Source organism: Hemitrygon akajei, unplaced genomic scaffold (assembly GCF_048418815.1).
Source record: "Hemitrygon akajei unplaced genomic scaffold, sHemAka1.3 Scf000059, whole genome shotgun sequence".
Taxonomy (NCBI): Eukaryota; Metazoa; Chordata; class Chondrichthyes; order Myliobatiformes; family Dasyatidae; genus Hemitrygon; species Hemitrygon akajei.
In genome coordinates, this window is record NW_027331945.1 from 5,918,820 (window position 1) to 5,943,762 (window position 24,943).

Consider the following 24,943-nt stretch of genomic DNA (forward strand, 5'->3'; position numbering starts at 1 on the left):
CAGCTAATTTCCCCAAGCAATAAGTCTGATCAACAACTCTACCCACAAATGCATGCTTCCACACTGCTAAACAACGCTCGTTTATCATTTTCTGTCAGTCGCCTTATGGACAGACATCCTGTGCCTTGCGACACTTTCTGGACATATGTGCAGTGTATAAGCTGTGGATATATATTTTTATTAGGGTTTGTTTTTTGCTGCACCAGACCCGGAGTAATAATTATTTCCAAATCTGAAACATGCTGAAAATGGCTGATTTTATCATGTGCCCCAAATACCCTGAAAACACATCCTCAGCATCCAAATCCAATATCTTCCCAACCAGTGAGGTCAGACTAACTGGCCCATAATCTTGTATCTTCTACCTCTCTACCTTCTTGAAGAGTGGAGTGATATTTCCAAATTTCCAGACTTCCAGAACCATACCAGAGGCCACTCATTCTTGAAGCATTGTTACTAATCCCTCCAGAATCTTTTCAGCCACCTCTTTCAGAACTCTCAGATGTGCACCATCTACTCCAGGTGACCTATTTACCTTCAGACCTTTCTGCTTCCCAAGAACCTTCTCATGAGTAATGTAACTTAACATAATTCTGACCACTGACATCTGGACATTCACCATCCTGCTCGTGTCTTCTGGAGTGAAGACTGATGTAAAATACTTATTCAGTTCATCTGCCAGCTCCATGTTCCCCATTACTACCCCTCCAGCCTCGTTTTCCAGTGGTCTGATATCCATTCTCACTTTTGTTATATCCATATTAGTGTATTCTTTTTTCAAAATACCTTAGTCCCATTCCAAACTGGAAACTTCACAAAGAAAAACAAGAACTGAAATGACAAATTCAGAAAACACTATTTACCACTTAGATGAAAACTACCGAGGACAGAACTAGGAAGAGCTATAATAGTCATTAAAAATAAACCAACAATCTGATAAGATTTCTAAAGAATATATTTTCATACAAAATATACAGGATTCAGCACACCAGACAGGTATATGCAAATCTGATTTGAAATACAGACCAGAAAACTTAACTGAAAGGCCAACTCAGAAAAATGAATCATCACTCTGGAAGAAAACATTAACCAGTGGAATGAGAATGACCCTCCATGGGAGACATCTCAACAATCTGAGCAGACGAGATGGTGACAAGGAAACATCGAGCGCCCGACTCTGAGTTGGAGACCTCTTCCCAGAAACAGGGGTGCCTTGGGGAATTACAGGACAAGGTGGTTAACATTTTAAAATAAACAGAAATACATAAAAGACAAACAAACAAGGCAATAAATGCAGAAAATGCCAAGAGAAACCAGACACAATCCAACACATTCCAGGATCCTGCAGCAGTTTAACTCAATCTGATTACTTATAAAGGTACAATCAAGTGGCAAATATCATTCACCAAAATCTTGCTTTAAAATACAAACCCATTCATGACCACCATAACTTCATTAAGGCACCATGAATTTAGGCCTGATCCAGTTTTAGAGTCCAAATCTTACAAACTATAGGATAATTAATACATTAATGCAGATAGGACAATCCATAATAACCATTTGGATATAATATTACAGGATAAACAAGCAGGAACAACCCCCTCAATAGATAACACTATTCTGAACACACACGTTCCTCGACCAATGGAGTACCTCACCACAGGCATTATTTGTGTCATCAGTCAGACAATTGAATTATTATCTCTGTCAATCAGCTTCCAAATGTTGCTACTCTGTCATTCGTTGTCCGCCCCACTGCTGATTCCCTTCTCCTCATCATACCTCGACCATCATCTTACCTCGACCATCGTCCAGAGCCCCAAACTCTGCCCTGAGCGGACCCGCCTCTGGTTTCTAACCCCACTTGGTTGAACTAATGGCTTCCCATTCTGCTTTCAGCCTTTACAGGACAGTGGTGTTTTCTAACAACCCTTTAGTAGCAGGGAAAATGACCCATAATGTGGAAATCAGCCATGAATAAGGAGGCTAACTACCAATGTCATTCTTCCTCAGCCCAGAGATTTGAGGGGCGAAGAACATCTCAGACAGAACTGCAGTCAGCTCGACTTCTTCAGTCTGCAGAAAATTCAAGGGAAACCTCTTCACCCACAGAGTGGTGACTGTTTGGAATCCATCACCACAGGGAGAGCGAGAGGGGAACAACAGGGGAGGATTTCAAAGGACTGTCGTGGAACTGAATCCCTGGCAGTGTCCAGCCGGCCGGAGTTGACTCTCTACTGTACACTAGGTGTGTTACAAATTCACTAAGTACGGGAGACAGAGTTTAAAATAGAACTGATTATTTGTCTCAGACACAGAATATTAAACCCAGTCCCATTAAAGGTGAACATGCAGCAGAAGAAACTCCTCCCATTCCCAGTGACCAGGGTGCAGAACTGGGTGTGGTGAGCAGCAGCAATAATTGCAGAGTTCAGCACCGACAGTCACTCTCGAAATTGCATTCAGCAACGGTGATGGACAAATATTCAGCATGCACCTTATTGAAACTTTCTCCCCAGTGTGAACCCAGTAGTGTGTCACAAGGTTAGATTACTGAGTACGACTCAGCGGGAGACGCTCATGGAGTGAGTACTGTTTCAGATCCGCTCCATAATCTTTACTTATTGTAACCTTTGATCACCCTTATTCAACTTATTGTTACCTACACCAAAAGACTTTTGCTACTTTCTCGGGCTTATTGTTAAGATTTTATCGTGAATTTTGGAAGATATGCAAACAGAAATGGCTCTTAGATCCAAAGGACGAGAACCGGGGCGAAACCCGAACGGTAATGGAAAGAAGTCAGCTCAACCTCAACGCACTGAGTTAACTTATGAACTGCTTATGGAGCTTTTGGATAAAAAATTTGAGGAACAACGTCAGGCTCTTCAACGAGACATAAAGGTTTTTCAAGATTATATGGTTAAGACGGATTCAGTAATTAACCAGCAGCAAGCGCTTATCTCATTGCTGCAAGAGGAAGCGCGGAAACGAGATTCGACAATTGAAAAATTGCAACAGGATTTAATTTCGACTATTAAATTGGTGGAGACACTTAAAGCCAAGAGTGTCGATTTGGAGAATCGGTCCAGAAGACAGAACCTACGCATACTTGGTCTCCCAGACGGCATAGAACAAGGCGATCCTTCGAAATACTTTGCTCAATTTTTAAAAGATGCGTTTCCGTCGGTTTTTCCAGTAAACCCTCCGCTACTTGACCGAGCACATAGAATTTGGAGTCGATCACCGACGGTTTCAGATAAGCCCCCGGTGGTAATCGTTCGATTTCATTACGTACACGATAAAGAACAACTCATTCGTGAAGCTCGAAGGGCTGGGATGATTAAATTTCGTGATTATTGTTTTCGCTTGGTCCAGGATTTTAGCCCAGAAATCATGAGAAAAAGGCTGCTTTTTAAACCTCTGATGTCTGAATGTTATGAGAAAAATCTAAAACCTGCGCTCTTATACCCGGCGAAGCTCAGGATCTCCCCCCCGAATGCTCCGCGTAAAGTATTTTTGTCTACCTTTGAAGCGAAAAAGTATTTGGAAGAGAACTTCCCTACTGATACAGTTACTACTCTCCAGTAAATGAGTGATTCTGATCGTGAAAGATGGTTTTTGATTTTTTAAATCAGGGTTAGTCTCTGGTTATTGGTGTAGGTTTATCCTATACTTCATATTTAAGTTAAAGTGTGTTTTCGTTATATTAATCGCTCTGTCTTATACACTTTAACTACTATACTATATTTTTGTCTACTATTTTTGTTCCCTTGAAGGTATATTTTTAACCTTTCGAAGTGAATTTTTTGTTTAATATCAAGATAATGGTTTTTTGTAAAGTATTGGATTAGTTTAAGATGGCGTTATTGCTTCTTTTTTCGTCTTCTTCCTATAATGCATCGCTTATCATTGTTTAAATACTTCTTGATTTGTTTGGGTTATAACCCGATTTATAAACTTTTAATGATTTTATTCCCTTTTTCTTTACAACTCAGCATATTAAGAAGCGTAGTTTTTAGTACTGTGATCATAATTCTTAAAGTTCGGGTGGTTTTTTATATATACCCGTTAATCACGGAGTGATCTGCCGCTGATATGGGGTTAGAGTTAGTTTCATTTTTTCTTTTTTCTAGCCACATTTTGGCTTTTTTTCCTTTTCATATGGGGGTGGGGGTTGGTCTGTTCTCTTTTTTAATTTCTTTCTTATCAATTTGTTTTAGTTTTTTTACTTGGGCTGTTCATGAACTACAAATATGTCTACGATGTCGTCACTTCCGGGTCCGCTCTTTATTTTTGTCCCTCTTCCGGATGCATGAGTTTATAACATGGTTAACCCTTTATATACCAAAGGGATGACTTTGGAAACATGGTTCAAACCATTAACTTTGTGTCTTGGAATACTAATGGATTAAACCATCCGATTAAACGAAAGAAGATTTTCAAAGTATTCCAAAGACTTAATGCTCATATTATTTTTGTACAAGAAACTCATGTGAGGAAGGAGGACAAATATCGCTTTTTTAGGTCTTGGCGGGGTCAACAATATCATTCGAATTCGAATGCCAAAGTTAAGGGAGTTTCAATTTTTATTGACTCCTCTATTACATTTGTTCAACACGATATTCTTTCGGATCCGAATGGTAGATTTTTGTTAATTACGGGTTTACTCGGTAATAAAAAGGTTGCTATGGTTAATGTTTATGCCCCAAATGCGGATTGTCCTGACTTTTTTAAGTCCTTATTTACTTCTTTACCTAATTTAAATGAATATAAATTAATAATGGGTGGTGACTTTAATTGTTGTTTAATTCCTTTGATGGACAAATCTACAACTATTCAGACTTTACCCAATAAGTCGGCCACTTGTATTAACTCCTTTTTGACTGATAATGGAGTTTTTGATATTTGGAGATTTCGTCATCCTAATGACAAAGAGTTTTCTTTTTTCTCACATGTTTATCACTCCTATTCGAGAATTGATTATTTTTTTATTGACTCTTGTTTTATTCCATCGGTAATTGGTTGTAATTATGATATTATAGCTATTTCTGACCATGCTCCTTTAAAACTTTCTATTAATTTTACGGATACAGCTTTAAATGCTAGACAATGGCGATTTGACTCTACCTTATTGCAAGAACCGGACTTTATTAAATTTATGAAGGAACAGATTGATTTCTTCTTTTCAACTAATTCCACGGAGGATATCACATGCGGAACACTTTGGGACACTTTAAAAGCGTATATACGTGGACAGATTATCTCGTATTCTGCTGGTCTGAGAAAACGTATTAAGAAGGAAACTCTTTTACTGGTTGATAAAATTAAAGAGATTGACAAGAAATATTCGACTACTCCTAGCATGGAACTTTATAAACAAAGGGTTGAACTTCAAATGGAACATAGTTTATTACTTACATCTCCGATAGAAAATCAATTAATGAAAACCAAATCTGATTTCTATATACATAGTGATAAATCAGGAAAACTGTTAGCTAGTCAGCTGAAGAATGTTTCAGTTAAACGCCAGATTACTAAGGTTCGACAGCAGAATGGGGATTTGACAGTTAACCATGATGACATAAATAAGTCTTTTCAAGACTTTTATACCTCCCTGTATAAATCTGAATTCCCTCAGGATCATAATACCATGTGTGATTTTCTCGGGAAATTGAATTTTCCAAAACTATCATCTGATGATATTTCAGTAATAGATACTCCGTTTACAGATGCGGAAATTAAAGGGGTTATTTCCTCAATGAACTCTGGGAAAGCACCAGGTCCAGATGGGTTTACAGTAGAATTTTTTAAATGTTTTTCTGATACTCTATCTCCTTGGATATGCAAGGTGTTTGAAGAAGCAATTAGATTGGGGAAGTTGCCACAATCTTTTTATAGAGCTTCCATTTCTTTAATACTGAAGAAAGATAAAGACCCTACTGATTGTGCATCCTACAGACCAATATCTTTATTGAATGTGGATTCTAAGATTTTTTCCAAGTTGCTGGCTTCTAGGTTGGAGAAGGTATTACCCCAAATTATTTCGGAAGATCAAACCGGTTTTATTAAAAATCGCTATTCTTTTTTCAATGTTAGGAGATTATTGAATATTGTTTATACTCCTTCACATAATACTTCAGAATGTGTTATATCATTAGATGCGGAAAAAGCATTTGATAGAGTTGAATGGCCCTACTTATTTTATGTGTTGGAGAAGTTTAATTTTAGTCCGACCTTCATTTCTTGGATTAAACTGATATATCAAACTCCAGTAGCCTCGGTGTTTACTAATAATCAAAGATCTCCATTTTTTCGTTTATTTCGGGGCACTAGACAAGGTTGTCCTCTTAGTCCATTACTATTTAACATCGCCTTAGAACCTTTGGCAATTGCCATCAGAGAATCACATGATATTTTGGGTATTAATCGTGGAACAGATATTCATAAGGTATCTTTATATGCAGACGATTTATTATTATTCATCTCTAATCCTGAAAAATCTATTCCAGCAGTCTTATCATTGTTGGCTCAATTTAGTGAGTTTTCTGGGTATAAGTTAAATCTTAATAAGAGTGAATTGTTTCCTTTGAATAAACAGGTCCCAAATTATGGTATTTTACCTTTTAAATTAGCTAACGATTCTTTCACTTATTTAGGGATTAAAATTACCAAAAACCATAAAGAATTATTTCGGTTTAATTTTTTACCCTTAATTGATCAGATTAAAGGTTTGTTTACTAAGTGGTCACCATTATCTTTATCTCTGATAGGTAGGATTAATGCTATTAAGATGGTTATTTTACCTAAATTTTTATATGTTTTTCAAGCGGTACCAATTTTTATTCCGAAATCCTTTTTTACTAATGTTGATTCAAAAATTTCTTCATATATATGGCAGAATAAAAATCCCAGGTTAGGTAAAATATACTTACAGAAGACAAAGAAGGATGGTGGGTTGGCATTACCCAATTTCAGATTTTATTATTGGGCAGTTAATATTAGATATTTGATATGTTGGTTGAAAGAATGGGATGGTCCTTTTGGCCCTCATTGGGTGAGTTTGGAAACCAAATCGGTTTCTGCTTATGCTTTGGGTTCTATCTTAGGGACATCTCTCCCTTTTGCTCTTTCTAAATTGCCGAAGCGAATTGACAACCCGATAGTTAAATATACCTTACGTATATGGTTTCAATTTCGGAAATTTTTCGGGTTGACTCAATTCATGTTAAATAGTCCTATTGTATCTAATTGTTTTTTCCATCCCTCAATTATAGATCATGCTTTTTTGGCTTGGAAAACTAAGGGATTATTAAGATTTTCCGACTTATTTTTGGACAACTGTTTTATGTCCTTTGAGCAACTAGCTAATAAATATAATTTGCCTAGATCTCATTTTTTTAGATACTTACAGGTTAGGCATTTTTTAAGTACGGTACTTCCTTCGTTCCCAAATTCTCTGTCTTCAGATACTTTGGAAAGTTTGTTTGAACTAAACCCTTTTCAAAAAGGGCTTATATCAAAACTTTATAATATAATTATGAAGATACGTTCAGTGCCCTTTGATAAGACCAAAAATGATTGGGAAAGAGAACTTAATCTTATTATTCCTATTGAGAATTGGGATAGAATTCTTAAATTAGTTAATACTTCATCTATATGTGCCAAACATTCATTATTACAATTTAAGGTTGTACATAGGGCCCATATGTCCAAGGATAAATTAGCTCATTTTTATTCTCATATAAACCCTATTTGTGACAGATGTCATTTAGAAATCGCTTCTTTAACTCATATGTTTTGGTCATGTCCACTTTTGAGAAAATATTGGAAAGATATTTTTGATATTATTTCGGCGGTATTGAACATTGATTTACAACCCCATCCTATTACCGCAATTTTTGGTTTACCGATGATGGACTTACTTCACTTATCTCCGTCCGCCTGTCGAATGATTGCTTTTCTCACTTTGATGGCTAGAAGATCTATTCTGTTGAATTGGAAGGAAATTAATCCTCCCACGGTATTTCATTGGCTTTCTCAAACTATGTTATGTTTAAATTTAGAAAAAATTAGAAGTGCTGTATTTGATACTTCTATTAAATTTGAAAAGATATGGAGACCATTTATTCAATATTTTCATATGATGTAATGGCCCTGTGCCGGGCTTATTGGTTTTTTTTTCAGCCTTAATCGTATGTATGTTGAGAGGATCGGAGTTGACGTCATTGATGTTTATGTATACTCGTGAGATACTATGAACAGCCCTTTTTTTTTCTCTTTTTAAAAGATTTTTTATTTTTTTTTCTTTTTGGTTTTTTTTTCTTTTTCTTGATACTAGATTAGTAGATTAGCTAACTTCCTTAGATAGATTTTTTTTTTTCTCTTTTTTACATTATATATTATGAAATATTTAAACTTACCTTGTTCATATATATACTATACGGTTTATGTTTTGGGAAACTTACTTATGCTCTATTCATTGTTTATGTAATACTTTATGTATAATGGGAGTCTATATATTTGTAATCCCTTACCATTATTTGAATTGTATCTCATTCATAATACTTTAAATATTAATAAAAAGATTGAAAGAGATTACTGAGTGAATCCCTTCCCACATTTACAGCAGCTGAACGTCCTCTCCACAGTGTGAACTCAATGATGCACATTTGGTGGAGATGTCTGACAGAAACTCTTCCCAATGTCTGAGCAGGTGATCAGCCGTTACCCAGTGTGATCTCGCTGGTGTCTCTGTAGATGAGATGATCGGCGGAATCCCATCCCACATTTACAGCAGGTGAATGGTCTCTCCCCAGTGTGAACTCGCTGGTGTGCCAATAGGGAAGATGACCTAGTGAATCCCTTCCCACAGTCTGAGCAGGTGAACTGCCTCTCCCCAGTGTGAACTGACTGATGTCTCAGTCGGTGAGAAGAGCAAGTGAATCCTTTCCCACAGTCTGAGCAGGTGAATGGCCTCTCCCCAGTGTGAATTGACTGGTGTATCTTCAGTTGGGCTGAGCAAGTAAATCCCTTCCCACAGTCTGAGCAGGTGAATGGCCTCTCCGCAGTGTGAATTCGTTGGTGAGCTATTAGGTTTGATGACTGACTGAATCCCTTCCCACAGTCTGAGCAGGTGAACGGCCTCTCCCCAGTGTGAACTGACTGGTGTCTCAGTAGGTGACATGCCAGAGAGAATCCCTTCCCACAGTGTGGGCAGCTGAATGGCCTCTCTCCAGTGTGAACTCGCTGGTGATTCTGTAGGTTGGATGATCGAGAGAATCCCTTCCCACAGACTGAGCAGGTGAAAGGCTTCTCCCCTGTGTGAACTCGCTGGTGTCTCTGTAGGTAGGATGACTGACTGAATGTCTTCCCACAGATTGAGCAGGTGAACGGCCTCTCCCCAGTGTGAACTGACTGGTGTATCTGTAGGTCGGATGATTGAATGAATCCCTTCCCACATTCTGAGCAGGTGAAAGGCTTCTCCCCAGTGTGAACTCGCTGGTGTCTCTTTAGGTGGGATGACTGAGTGAAAGTCTTCCCACAGTCGGAGCAGGTGAACGGCTTCTCCCCAGTGTGAGTTCGCTGATGTAGCTTCAGTTGAGATGAAGAAGTGAATCCCTTCCCACAGTCCAAGCAGGTGAACAGCCGCTCCCTGGTGTGAACTCGCTGGTGAGCCATTGGGTCAGATGACTGAGTGAATCCTTCCCCACAAATTCAGCAGATGACCAGCCTCTGCCCAGTGTGAACTGACTGGTGTGTCCACAGGTGGGATGACCGACTGAATCCCTTCTCACACACAGAACAGGTGAATGGCCTTGTCCCAGTGTGAACTCGCTGATGTACCTTCAGTTGTGATGACCAAGTGAATCCGTTCCCACTGTCCGAGCAGGTGAACGGCCTCTCCCCAGTGTAAAATGACGGGCTTGCCAGTCGGTCAGATGATCGAGAGAAACCCTCTCCACAGTCTGAGTAGGAAGGATGGTCGATTGAACCCCTTGCTCCACTTCTTAAATATCTGGACAGAGACAGCAAAACTGGTGTGTTGTGTTTGAATTCCCATAGACAAATTCTTTGTTGTATTTAACCTGTAAAAAGATTTACAAAATCCATCAATGGGTGTGGATCAAAATTTCAGACGAGATCACTCAAATTGTCAAGGTGTAATCTGGCATCACACTGTTACAGTGAGGTTCTAACTGAGCACAGTGCTGGTATCAGGAATGACCATCAAGTTCTCTGATGCTCTTCCAGTCTCTATAAGAATGGGGCATTTCTGCCGTCTCCAATCTGTGACCTGGCTCAGTTTGACTCTCTCCATTGGTATTATTCCCTGTTCCCACTGAGCTGTGTGGGTGCCTGACCCCACAGTAACTGAAACACTCCCACACAAATAGTCTTTCTTGACACGCAGATGGAATTTCTTTTATGTACTGTTAATTTAAAGTGCCACAGTTTTAATGCCATGTAAATATCTCCTACTCAGCTGTACTGTATTGTTGGTCTGCACAGAATTCGAGTGAATGTTAGTATTATTTAAGGTACTTGTCACAGTCATGGAAAAGTACAACACAGACACAGGCCCTTTGGCCCATCTAGCTTATGTTGAACCATTCAAACTGTCTACTCCCGTACCCCTACTATCCAGGTACCTATACGAACCTCTTAAATGTTGAAATCGAGCACGCATGCACCACATGTGCTGGCTGCTCATTCCACACCCGGATGACCAACTGTGTCAAGATGTTTCCCCTCATGTTTCCCTTAACGTTTCACCTTTCACACTTAATCCATGGTCGTTGGTTGTAGTCTCACCCCATCTGAATGGAAACAGCAAACTTGCATTTACCCTATCTATGCCCCTCTATCACAATCAAATCTCCACTCAATCTTCTACATTCCAAGAAATAAAGTCCTGACCTGTTCAGTCTCTCCTTACAACCCAAGTCCTCCAGACCTGGCACCATCCTTCTGAATTTTCTCTGAACTGTTTCAAACTCTTTTACATCTTTCATGCAGGTAGGTGACCAAAACTGCACACAATACTCCACATCAGGCCTCACCAATGTCTTGTACAAAGTCAACATAACATCCATCTCCTGTACTCAGTACTTCGGTTTATGAAGGCCAATGTGACAAAATCTTTCTTCCCGTCCCTATCGAACTGTGACACCGCTTTCAGTGAAATATAGACCTGTATTCCCAGATTCCTTTCCTCTACAAGACTCCTCAGTGCCCGACCAGTCACTGTATAAGACCTACCCTGGCAGGTCCTACCAAAGTGTAACAGCTCACACTTGTCTGCATTAAATTCCATTTCCCATTTCTCAAACCATTTTTCCAGCTGATCCAGATCGCACTGCAGGCCATGATAGTCTTCCTCGCTGTCCACTACACCACCAAACTTGGTGTCATCCACAAATTTACTGATCCAGTTAACCACACTATCATCCAGATTACTGATATAGATGACAAACAACAACAGATCAAGCACTGATCCCTATGACACACAACTAGTCACAGGCCTCCAGTCAGAGAGGCAACCATCTGCTACCACACTCTGGCTTCTCCCAAAGACAGTGTCTCGTCCAATTTACTATCTCATCTTGAATGCTGAGTGACTGAACCTTCTTGACCAACCTCCCATATGAGACATTGTCAAGTGCCTTGCCGAAGTCCAAGTAGACAACATCCACGGCCTTGCCTTCATCCAGTTTCCTGATAAATTCCTCCAGAGACTCTATAAGATTCGTTAGACATGACCTACCATGCACAAAGCCATGCTGCCTTTCCTTAATCAGTCCACATCTATCCAAATACTTATACAAATACTTATATTTTGTCTCCTCATATGGATTACCATTCTGATCTTCAGCAGTATTCATTTTTCTCCCTTGCAATCTTTTTGCTTTTAACGTATCTGCAGAATCCCTGAAGATTCTCCTTCACCTTGTCTGCTGGGGCAACCTCATGCCTTCTTTTATTTCTTTCAAAAGTGTTCACTTGCATTTCCTGTACTTCACAAGCACCCCATTTGTTCCTATTTGACTGTACCTGGTATGCACCTCCTTATTATTGACCTGGGAGAGGAAAGCCAAAGGGGTGATAGAAGATTGATGAGTTTGGGGAACAAAACAAGAATGTGTCGGTTATCCCAGTGGTAAGGCTTGCTAGTGCTGCATGATGGGTGGGGTCTGTGAAACTAAAGTTGCAGGGGGAATGGGAACCTGAATGACAGAACAGATAGTGGAGGGGTTGTGGAGACAGATGTTGTTCAGCCCTCAGACAACGTCAGCATGGTGCAGTGAATATGCTGAGCCCTGCATATTTCAATACAAGGAGCTGCGTAGGAAAGGCGGATGTGTTCAGGGAATGGATCAACACCTGGAATTAAGACACTAGGATCTGGGAACTGTGGATTGAGACAGGCTGCTTTAGGGCAAAAGTGTGTTTGGTCAGTGGGAGGCCTTTAAAGTGAAATTTTGAAAGTACAAAGTGGGTATATGCTTGTCAGAATAAAAGGTGAAGATAGAAACTGTAGGGAACCTTGGTTTGCAAGAGATATTGAGACCCTGGTGAAGCACAAAATGGAGTTGCTAACAGGGATAGGCAGGCAGGTTCTTATGGAGTATAAAAAATACAAGAGAACACATAAGAAATAAATCAAGATGGCAAAAAAAAGCATGAGGTTGCACTCGCAGAAAAGATGAAGGATAATCCTCAGGGATTCTAGAGATAGATTAAGAGCAAAAGGATTGCAAGGCACAAAGTGGGTCCTCTGAAAGACCGGAATGGCAATCCACGTGTGGAACAAAGCAGATGGGGGAGATGTTAAATATCTTTTCACCTCTATTTACTCAGGAGATGGACAAAGGGTCTAAGGGAGTGTGAAAAAGCGGCACTAAAATCGTGGACCCTGTACCAATTAAAGAAGAAAAGTTATTTCGCTGTTCAACATAGAACATAGATATCTACAGCATGTTCCAGGCCATTCAGCCCACAATGTTGTGCCAACCATGTAACGTACTCTACCAACGGCGTAGAATTTCTCTAGTGCACAGCCCTCTATTTCTCTAAGCTCCATGTTCCTAACTAAGAGGCTGTTAAAAAACCTTATTTTATCCGCCTTTACCACCGTTGCCAACAGTGCATTCCATGAATCCACCACTCTCGGTGTGAAAAACTTACCCCTGATATCCCCTCGGTACCTATTTCCAAGCACCTTAAAACTATGCCCCCTTGTGTAACCATTTCAGCCCTGGGGGAAAAAAAGCCTCTGGCTGTCCACACGATCAATGCCCCTCATCATCTTATCCACCTAAAAAAGGCTCCAAACATAAACAAGGAAATTATACATCGCTTTGAGGATTTGTTAGAAGTATAGAAGTTAGTGTTTTCATTTACACAGAGAGTGGTGAGTGTGTGGAATTGACTGCCAGCGGCGGTGGTGGAGGCGGCGGAAACGAAAGGGTCCTTTAAGAGAGTCCTGGATGGATACATGGAGCTTCGGAAATTAGAGGGCTACGGGCAAGCCTAGGTAATTCTAAGGTAAGGATATGTTTGGCACAGCTTTGTGGGCCAAAAGGCATGTATCGTGCTGTAGGTTTTCTATGTTTCAGTGTAGACAAAATATAAGGGTATAGAACGGGTAAATTCAAGCAGGCTTTTCAAATGATGTTAAGTGTGACAACAACCAGAGGTTATGGGTAAGTGGGGAGGTGAAAATTTATGGGGAACATCTGGAAAATCTCTTCAATGAATTGGCTAGGAGAGTGCAGAGTGAAATGCCAGCACAAGTGGTGCACGCTAGCTCGGATTCACCATTTCAAAGAAGTTTGGATGGGAGCCTGGATGGTAGGGGTATGGAGGGCGATGGTCCCGGTGCAGGTAGTTGCATTAGACAGCTTGAATGTATTTTCGGCATTGACTGGATGGGCCAAATAGCCTGTTTCCAAACTGAACTTCTCCATGTTTCTATGACAGAGAAGTTGGCCGAACTTGTTTGGACAGGGAAAGGTAGGAGTGACAACGGAGCAGCAATGGCTGGAGTTTCTGGGAGCAATTCGGGAGCTGAGTGATCGATACATCCCAAAGAAGTGAAAGCACTGGAAAGGCAGGAGGACACAACCGTGGCTGACATGAGAAGCCAAAGCCAACATAAAAGCCGAAGAGAGGGCAAACAAAAGAGCAAAAGCTATTGGGAAGCTTTGAGAAACCAACAGAAGACCGAAAAACAAGTCAGATGAGTTGAGGACATAGAATGATGGTTAATGAGTCAGTCATTAGCGAGTCTTGGCAGCACCCAACAGTCTGAGCATTTAGAAGAACAAAATATCCAGGGCCTCAATATCTCTTAAAAACCCAGGTTCCCTGCACCAGTTACCTTTCAACTTTTATTTTGGCAGTCACATACAAACTCAACACCCTCAAAATTTCACTTCTGAAAGCCTCCCACTTAGCAAGTACTCCTTTGCCAGAAAACAAACTGTCCCAAACCACCCTTGTCAGATCCTTTCTGATAACATTAAAATTGACCTTTCTCCAATTGAGAATCTGCACCCGTGGTCCAGACCTCTCTTTTTCCATATTTACTTTCAATTTCATGGCATTATGATCACTAACTTTTGTCACCAGCCGTGGATCATTTCCTAACAGCTTATTGCAGACTTATACGTCAGGAATTCTAGGTACTGATTAAGGGCACATTTGACAAACTCTACCCCATCTATTCCTTTCACAGTATGGGAGTCCCAGTCAATATATGGAAAGTTAAAATCACTTACTAAAACCTTTGTTTCTTGGCATGTTCTGCAATCTCTCTACAAATTTGTTCCTCTGAATCGCTCAGACTGTTGGGTGCAAACAAGTCCCAATGATGGATTGAATATCATAATTCCCTGTCCTCAGCTCACCTGGAATCTGGACAGATGGTATGGAGACAGGCTAACCCCTATTGACATCAATGGATCTGGGGTTGAGAGGGTGAACAACTTTAAGTTCCATGGCATAAACATCACCAAGGATCTCACATGGTCTGCATATACTGGCTGTGTTGTGAAAAAAGCACAGCGCCTCTTTCACCTCAGATGGTTGAAGAAGTTTGGGATGGGGACTGTTGGGCTTTAAATTCTGCCCTGTGTTCGTTTAGGAAGAGAGACAACCAACACCGGAATATTCCAAAACTTGGCTTTAATGCAGAAGCGTAACTGGCACAGCGAGGAGACAAGACCCCGCTGGGAAGGCGCGTTCTGCCCTCCCCTTACATTCTTTTCTTATTTATACCCCTTTCCCTTAGCCCAACCCTCGCTACACATATTTGGTAATGCTGGACACTTGTGTCCTTGGTCCGATGCCATTTCTTCACGAGTTCCCTGTTTTACTGAATCACGTGACACTAGCAGTTTCGAAACAAAGGATCCCTTGTTTCGCTCCCTCCCTTGTATTTCTGTCTGCTAATATCACGCTGACCTGAACTGGCAGTCGCAAATTAACCCTAACAGGACCCAAATCCTAAGGACTTTCTACAGGAACACAATTGAGAGCATCCTAACTGGCTGCATCACTGCCTGGTATGAGAACTGTACTTTCCTTAATTGCAAGAACCTTTACTGGTAGAGAGAAGAATGAATTAAATTAAATACCAGCAAATTCTGGAAGCAAACATCACACTGTCTGTAAAAAAGCCGAAGATGAAAAGAGGATGGCTTCTACAATAAGATAATGAACCTAAACATAACTCAAAATCCACAATGGACTACCTCATGAGGTGCAAGCTGAAGGTTTTGTCATGACCCTCACTATCACCCGATCAAAACATCATCGAGAATCTGTGGATAGACCTCAAAAGATCAGTGCATGCAAGACAGCTCAAGAATCCACAGAACTAGAAGCCTTTTGCAAAGGAAGAATGGGCAAAAATCCCCCAAACAAGAATTGAAAGACTCTTAGCTGGCTACAAAATACATTTACAAGCTGTGATACTTGCCATAAGGGGGTGTTACTAAGAACTGACCATGCAGGGTGCCCAAACTTTTGCTTTTGGCCCTTTTCCTTTTTTGTTATTTTGAAACTGTAAAAGATGGAAATACAAAAGCTTTCTTGCTTAAAATATTAAAGAAATGTGTCATCATTTTTGGAAATCAGTTCAAATTTTACTCGTTTAACTATTCACAGTAACAGAAATTTTGACCAGGGGTGCCCAAACGTTTGCATGCCAGTGTAATTGAGCAGGCCTCCTTTGAAGCGGCCGTCTCCGCCCAGAAGGCTGAGCTGTTCCTACAATTAATAATACCACTATGACTATTGTGAAAATATTGCTAAATAACTCCTCACTATGGACTTCCAGAAATAAGCCAGGACAATGGGCCAAAATAAATGAGGAAATCTCTAAAGAACTTGCTATAAAACAGCAGTTCCATTGCACCTGTCATCTGAAAGCAGCGGCATAATGGAACAAGCCAATGATACTTTGAAAGATAAGTTGGCAAAACTTAGACAAGAAACTGAAATGATCTGGTTGAAGGTTTTACCCTTTGTCCTATTCCAAATGGGAATCACGCCATCAAGTTAGACAGGGCTGTCACCTGCAGAAATTATCTACGGGAAGCCCATGAGAACCCCATGGGGATCCCGACCTTGTTTGCCGCTCCTCCCTGAGAGCTTACCTGCAACATTGGATATGCATACCTTGGGGGAGGAGATGAGAAAATATTTATGCAAATTAACTAAAACTCTCCAAAGCTTGCATTCACAGGTATGACAGGCCTATCGAGAGGACGAAACCCCAACTAAAGGTGACCACTCCACCATCGAGACTGGAGATTTTGTCCTGCTCAAGAACTGGGATGGTAGGAAGTTGGGACCGAGGTGGAGAGGACTGTACGAAGTGCTACTGACAACACCTCCTGCAGTGATGGTGGAAGAGCAGCTCTGGTGGATACATCAAACGGACTGTAAACACGTTACTGGCAGAACTGATAAGGACTGGAAAATGTACTGGTTAATGCTGATTTTAATGACCCTAAGGGAATCTGCCCCTGTCTCAGGAGGCCCCCAGTTTAACACTTTACTGTCCCTCTGCCACACCAAGGCTAAGCACGTAGAGCGGGGAGCATGTTGGGTATGTGATGAAATTCCCCAACATGGTCAGACTACGATCCCTATGTCAGTGGTGCCTCTGAATACTAGTGGAGTCAATTCAGTTCTGGTGTTTTCTGATAGCCGTAATGGTAACATTGTCAATTGCACCATATCCAGGTCTGGAAGGCGAGACTGGGGATGGTGTTGCTTTGAGGGTTGGAGTCATGGATCTCCTCCACAAGACCCCTCCAAGCTATGGCCGGGGATAAGAGTTACATCTCCAGCAGTGGCTAGTGCTACTTGTTGGTGTAACCAGAATGAGAGTGCACCCTATCAAGTGGGAAGTAGTAACTGTACCAAGAGTCAAACTTATGATACCCCTGGACCACGAAATGGAACTTATTGAGTTTGGGGAAATAGGGCCTACCCCTGGCTGCCGGGAGAAAGAACAGGGCAGCGGCATGGAACCACACCCTATCAGGCGGGTTCTCGAGGGGGGACGAGGGTCGGAGTGGTTGTTGCTACTTGGCCGACCTTGTGCCACACTTGAGGATCCTGGCTCAGCCTCAGGATCACCTCCATTGGAATAGGCAACGAAGGATTGCCTGATAAATTTGTTGGAATGCTTTGAGAAATAATAAGCAGGGTGGACAAAGGAGAATTGGTAGATATTGTGTACGTGGAATTTCAGACCTTTGACAAAGTGCCACACATGAGGCTTCTTAACATGCTCTGAGCCTGGTTGGGCGGCGATGAGGAAGGAGCTGATCTCGGGTTTGTGTAAATCGAAGGGCGGTTGCAGTGGGAAAGGGTCGGGACCGAGCCAAACGGATGGACAGTCTGGGCCGGGTCCGAGCCAGACGGCTGCACTGTCTGGGCCGGGAATGTAGGATCAGTTCGTTGTGGTTCCCCAAGCTGTGAAAGTGGATGTCGGTGACGAGGATCTGTCTACATGTACGGGTGTGGGGTAAATGGTGGGAATGTTGTGGGGCTACCGACGGGGTGGAGGGAGGTTGGGGATATGGGTTATCGGACACAGTGTGACCCGGGAGAATGCGTCCTAGGGCAGATTTAGTTGTGAGCAAGGGCGGATCTGGTCCATTGCATCAGACAGCTTTCAGGAAGCAACAAATCTCTCTTTATATTAATCACTGTCTAATCTTGCTGCTACCATTGTGTTTGTCACAGAGCCCAGAGTCTGGGAACAGCTCACTGGTAGGAAGCAGATGGTGATGATGGGAGCAAACACGAGGAAATCTGCAGATGCTGGAAATTCAAACAACACACACAAAATGCTGGTGGAACACAGCAGGCCAGGCAGCATCTATAAGGTGAAGCACTGTCGACATTTTGGGCCGAGACCCTTCGTCAGGACTAACTGAAAGGAAAGATACTAAGAGATTTGAAAGTAGTGGGGGGAGGGGAAAATGCGAAATGATAGGAGAAGACCGGAAGGGGTGGGATAAAGCTAAAAGCTGGAAAGGTGATTGGCGAAAGTGATACAGAGCTGGAGAAGGGAAAGGATCATGGGACGGGAGGCCTCGGGAGAAAGAAAGGGGGAGGGGGGAAGCACCAGAGGTCGACAGTGTTTCACCTTAGAGATGCTGCCTGGCCTGCTGTGTTCCACCAGCATTTTGTGCGTGTTGGTGATGATGGGAGGCTGTTTATTGGAGTCAAGGCCCGTGCCTCCTGGAGCTCCCCAGGGTAACACCCATTGCTACTTGTCATCTATGTCAATAATCTGGTTGAGAATGTACAGGATATGGGTAGTGAGTTTGCAGCAAGTAATTGCAAACAATTACCTCCTTTTGCAGGATAGTAAATATAAACACCCCTCTTTCCCTCTCCACACTCAGAAACGACCAAAAGCTACTTCAGAAGATGCAAGTTCTTCAAATCAGCAAACACTGAGGGAATGTGAGTGACTTTAAAGAGCGGGGATACTGACAGTACATTATTGCAACTGGGTCTGACAGACGTAAATGATACATTCATTCTCACCTCAACTATTCCCTACTTTATTTTGTACAGATACCATAAAGTCCAGTGTAGAAGCCGAGAATTAGGCCCCAAATTTTGGTCCTAAAATTAGGGGGTCGGCTGATACAGAGGGTGCCAACTTTGGAAAAACGAATACAGGGAAGACAGGTTGTATTTATTGGTTGTTTTTGAGTCAAATTCGTTCCACTCTCAACGCATGAATTCTTTGGTTTGTTTAAACTGACATCTAGTGGCTGGAGCACGGAGATCAAACCACCGGGGATGACTGCAATGTCCGTATTTTCAGCTTTCAATGCTGCTTTTGTCTCACCCGACAACTGCGCTTTGAACACATCCCAGACAAGTAGCGACTTTTCCTTCCCAAAACCTTCGGGACATCGACGCCACACCTCTTTAACCCACGTCAAGCAACCCGCTTCGTCCACCCAGCAGCGTTCTTGAACATAAACAACACCCCGCGGGAATTTTCTGAGCAATCTTTGTTTTCTGTCTCAACACAAGATCGCGTCTATTCATAAATCGGGTGTACCAACTTCGCGTAGCTTTGAAATTTTCACTGACCTCACGGTGTTTTGGGCCCATTTCAACGCTTGAACTTAAATCATTTCTCTGGTAACAATGTATCCGGATGATCGCTGGTGATTCACTCATTCTAAAACTTTTTCTTCCAGTTCTGGCCACTGGCATGTTTTCCCACGGTTTGCACATTTCTTCTTTGGCATTTCCCTCAGCGTGTCCTCTGCCTTTCTCCACTCTCTCACACTCTCTCTTGTTTACACTAAACTTCTTAGCCGCTGCAGAATTATTTGTTCCTTTAGCAAAATCAACAACCTTCAGCTTGAAGCCAGCATCACATCGCATTCGTTTTAATCTTTTGTGTGTAACGGGGGTTTTTTTCTTTTTCTTTGTTACAGTGTATGTAATCAAAATGGCGTCTTTGTTTTGTTAATAGTAGGAATGCTAGCGTCTTTGTTATGATAAGTGCTGGAAGCTTGTTTGGGACTGTAAACTGATTGTTGGCGGGATTTTGGGGAGTCGGGGCGATGGAGTGAGAGAGAGAGGACGGGATGCTGGAAGCTGGGCGACGGTCCCCGGCCCAAGGTTTTCGGTGATGAGAGAAGACGGAGACAGAGGAGTGTGGAGCGTCTGGTCGACCACCGTGGGGGTCCCAGGAGGCGGGTCGAGGAATTCGGAGGGGATCGAATACCAGAAGACTTCAGTAATTGAGCTCCAACGGTTGTGCACGAAGTGGTTTGGACTTTGATAAGTTTGGCGCCTTTTCTTTTTTTCTCTTATTCATATATACTGTATCATTAGTAATCGCTTAGTTATAGTAATCTTTATAAATTGTACTCATTTAATCGCATAAGGTGTACTGTCTGTTTGTTGGGCGAGGCGGGGACATCACACAGCATCCACACCAGCTGATTACCCAGTTTGGCGGGGCCGAAGGCTGCTCCCCCTAGACTAGAACGAGTTTGAGCGATGCCTGAGGTGACCCAGGGGTTACATGTACATGGCGGTCGCAATCTCAATACTGAGTACACGTACTGATCCCGCCACCCTGTGTTATGTTTTAACGAAATTACGATGGGTGCTAAATGGTTTTGCGGGGGTAATATTTCAGAGGCTTCTTCACCATTGGAGACCTAATCCAAAACTTTCCTCCCTGATTTATTTATTAAGAATTTGCTTATAACGCTCTTCAATGTGTAAGCCTGTTTTCTTAGCAGGTACCGGTTCACAGAATTTTCAGGTTCCGGATCCGGCAAAGCTGAGTACAGGCATGTGAGATCTTGTGATCGTTTCTGGTTAAATCAAAAACCTTTATAAAAGGGGTCAGCTTATACAAAGGTAACATGAAAAAGTCCCTTTTTTAACCTTGAAAATGGGGGTCGGGTTATACTCCGGAATATACGGCATGTAATGTCTAAAGGACCAGTGTCTGAGTAAATGAGACTCACCAAACTTGCTCCTGACTGAATCACTGGAAACCCTGAGTCAGAAGGTTTCTCTCCAGTCGGTGCTCTCAGTCCTCGGGCTGGTTCACTTGCTGCTGTTCCCTCGTCTTCAGTCGTGGTTTGCTTCCAGTTGTGGGTTTTTCTTCCAATAAGTCTCTCACCGCAGGTCTAACTTTAACACGAAAGATAATGAAGCATGTTAACAATACAAAGGAGAACAAAATATCTCTGCTCACTGAAATCTAAACATTGAAGACAAATATAACGATCTCAGTGAACAAATCTGTAATTGTCCCTGACACGTCACAAAACCTGATATGGGATAGGAAGGAGTCATCGTTCAGTCATGGTCAGATATAAGATGTAGGGACAGAATTAGGTGATTCGATCCATCAAGTCTGCTCCAATCCAATCTCCTCAACCAATCACTGTGGCAAAAAATTCCACAGATCAGACATCTTTTGGCTGAAGAAATTTTTCTTATCTCAGTTTTAAAGGGAAGCATCTTTATTCTGAGACTGTGCTGTCAGATCACAGACTCTCCGTCTAATGGAAACATCCTCTCCATGTCCACTGTATCCAGGCTTTTCAGCATTCAATAGGTTTACTTAACCACCCCCTCCCCTTTCACCCACGTCTGAACTCCATTGAGCACAGGTCCAGAACCATCAAATGCTCCTCATACATAAAGCCGATGATTCCTGAGATTATTCATGTAAACCTTGTTAGCAACAACTGCACTGAACACATTCCCAAGTATAACAGACAATCAGGAAATTTAAACCATTCCAGAGTGAATGGAATAAAAAGAAACTGGAATCATCAGAGTCGCTCAAAAGGTAAGGAACTGCTGTGGAGAGAACAAAAAATTTAATGATTCAGGTTCACAATCTTTTGTCAGAATGGATTCAGAATTTTTCATTTTTAGTGCAGATCTCCAGCAACTTGAGTTTCTGTTTGATTTCCACTGTCTGACAGACAGGTGACAGCGAGGAGGAATTTCCAAACACAGTTCAAACACTGAACCCCCCAGGTCTATTTCTACTTGTTCAAACACAGAACAGCCCATTTACTCACAGCCTCTCCTTGAGAGGGATGGAATATAAACTCATTCTCTCCTAAGATTAGCAGCACTGCTTCCAAAGGAACTCCAGAAAAAAAAAACACTTGATCCCAGACCAGAAATACTCGCTCAACACCTCGTAAACCTGGGCAGCTTGATCCCCGGGGCCATGTTACTTGGATCTAAACAGGGGTGCAGTGCTGCCGGAGCTCACCGGAGCGCCACTCCAGCCACTCCAGCACCTCTGTAAAAAATAAATCAAAATAAACAAGCGGGGAATTTAACAGCGGCTGCATATTAAATAGAGGGAATTTTATGGTTGGTGGATGGGGGGGGGGGGGAATGCCACTAATAACATTAAGATAAGATCGTTTTTGGTGAAATCCTGGAGCTGTGACTGTGGTGGTCCGTGGATTATTCGCTAATACAAAAGCAATTTTTTCCTCACTAACAACCCTATGGCTGCTAAGCAAACAACGTTACTCCACTTGCTTGGTAATTATATTATATGATTATTAGTGAATGCAACTGTGCAATACTTTGTCATATTATTAAATTAAGTGTTATATGTTTTATTGTACCACCATTTACTGAAATGCAGTGATTGGCTATAATCTTCTTAATGTCTTAACTATCACTGTATTTCTGTGGAGCTCTGGAATTCATATATATTTCTTTCATGTTTGTTTAGTGTTTGACATTATAAAAAGCCCAATTTGTGTACGTGCTCATCACATGAATGGGGCAAGGAGTCAAGGAAGTTGCCCAGTACATGAAATGAGCAGGTACACAATTGGGTGTGACAGACGAGGGGCGATTGATAGATTCGTGGCCTGAGGTGGAAGGAGTCGATTTTAGAAAACCTAGCAATTTTCCATTATCTGAAACAGAAATACCGCAAAAGTTACTAACTTCAAACTTTCTGCATAATCACTCAAAGAGTTGAACTGCAAGTGCATGTACCGTGAGCCGTTCTAACATAGGCCAGAAACTAATCAATCACCGCTCGTACAGTTCCGGCAGCTAAAAGATTGGCATTGCACCCCTGCTCCAGCCGTCCGGCAGAGCTCGGGCCCGGCCCTTTCCCAATGCAACCGGCCCCCAATTTACAGAAATCCGCCGAGATCAGACCCTACTCACCCCCACTCCAGTCGAAGAACCCCCAACAACAGCTGCATTTGGCACTGCGCATGCGTTTAATGGGAGGTTTTTCCGCAGCACCACCGGTGGCCGGAGGTCTGCACATCGTCGCCAGTGTCCGGAGGTCCGTACAGCGACACCAGCGGCCGGAGGTCTGCACATCGCCACGAGTGGCCAGCGGGCCGTGCAGCGCCTCCTGTGATCGGAGGCGTGAGGGACAACGGAGAGGCAAATCACAAACGCGGCAAAGTCTGCAGATAATACACACAAAATGCTGGTGGGACACAGCAGGCCAGGCAGCATCTATAAGGAGAAGCACAGTGTCCCACCAGCATTTTGTGTGTGTTGTTTGGATTTCCTGCATCTGCAGATTTCTTTGTGGTTGCTCTTTAAAGTCTGCAGATGCAGGAAATCCAGAGCAACACAAACAAAATGCTGGCGGAACTCAGCAGTCCCGGCAGCATCTATCGAAAAGGGTCGACAGTCGTGTAAAGTCAGAGAGGAAGAGAGGGAGTGGGAGGGAGGGAGATTTGTTCACCGGAAAGAGAAATCGATATTCATGCCATCAGGTTGTGGGGGGGGGAGCTACCCAGACGGAATATAAGGTGCAGATCCTGGACCTAGAGGGTGGCCTTAACTTGGCACAGGAGGAGGGGATGGGTTGGCACGTAGAATCGGGTGTCATTCGACGTGTCGAAAGAAAATGTTTGGACACCGGGAAGTCCCGCTGGGAGCGGATAGTTCAAAGGTCAGTTTATTATCAAAGCAGGTATCCATACACAACTCTTGCGTTTTTTTTCTCCAGAGAACCACAAAACAAAGAAAGAGCATGAAAGTCGTTCAGAGAGAAAAATCAAACTCCCACCCCACCCCCGCATCAAAAAGAACGGCATCCGGATCATCAAACCCCGAAACCCACCCCTCCCGCACAAAAGGGTACAATAACATCGATCCGCCCCCCCCCCCCCAAAAAAAAACAACCCTACCCCGCACAACTGTGGTGGAGCTGGTGTCACCAGTGTAGAGGCGGCCGCATCGGGAGCAGCGGACACAACAGGCGACCCGGGAAGATTCACAGGTGAAGTGTCGCCTCACCTGGAAGGATGTTTGGACAACGGAGAGAGTTCGGCCGTCAGGCCCTTTCACTGTGACACCCCGAACTCCACATCAAATCCGTCCAAACGAATCTGGGCGAACTTTAATGACCAGTAAATATAATTCCTCTCAGCGATCAGCTGTCTGAATGAATAACTGACTTTAAAGAGGAAGGGGTGTCTATGGTCCACATTGTCAGGGTGTTGAGTTTACCAGGGGACAAAGACTACAGGGACGAGAGGTTTTCTGTTGACTAATACACTGTGTGTGGACCCCGCTGGCAATTCTGCTGTTGTGACCCGAATCGAGACAAACACCACGCTGCCCACTCCGCCAACAACACGGCATACCCGGACACATAACAGGGAACTTTACATCTCACAACACTGGATTCAGTGATGAAACCCGTGATTAATGTTGTTGTCCCACTGAAATCATCAGAAACGTCCATTCAGGTGTTTTCAAATGGGAGCGCTCTCCCACAGGTGACGTCACATAGGTGAATCCACGCGACTGACGTCACCCATAGGTCCCCACACCGGGACCTGCCCTCGCGTGCGCGGTGTTTACGTCACCCGCGCGCTGGAGAGCTCGAGCTTTATCG

The 24,943-nt window shown here is 42.6% G+C and overlaps 1 protein-coding gene across 4 annotated transcripts; it reads right to left on the minus strand.

Moving 5' to 3' along the window:
* Nucleotides 1–947: 947 nt before the first annotated feature.
* LOC140721677 (uncharacterized) lies at nt 948–23,287 on the minus strand. 4 transcript variants are annotated; one of them, XR_012097434.1, is made up of 4 exons: nt 23,245–23,287; nt 21,045–21,213; nt 9,847–10,088; nt 948–1,212 (listed from the first exon to the last, which is right to left on the minus strand). XR_012097434.1 is itself a non-coding variant. In XM_073036473.1 (4 exons), exon 4 carries the CDS (start codon nt 9,679–9,681, stop codon nt 8,728–8,730), a length of 954 nt encoding a protein of 317 aa, XP_072892574.1. In that variant the 5' UTR covers nt 9,682–10,088; nt 19,642–19,892; nt 21,045–21,213; nt 23,245–23,287; the 3' UTR covers nt 8,616–8,727. The 4 variants fall into 4 exon arrangements, 3 of the variants coding, with proteins under 3 accessions (XP_072892574.1, XP_072892573.1, XP_072892575.1); XM_073036473.1 differs by lacking the exon at nt 948–1,212 and adding an exon at nt 19,642–19,892 and having other exon boundaries at nt 8,616–10,088; XM_073036472.1 differs by lacking the exon at nt 948–1,212 and having other exon boundaries at nt 8,616–10,088.
* Nucleotides 23,288–24,943: the final 1,656 nt, after the last annotated feature.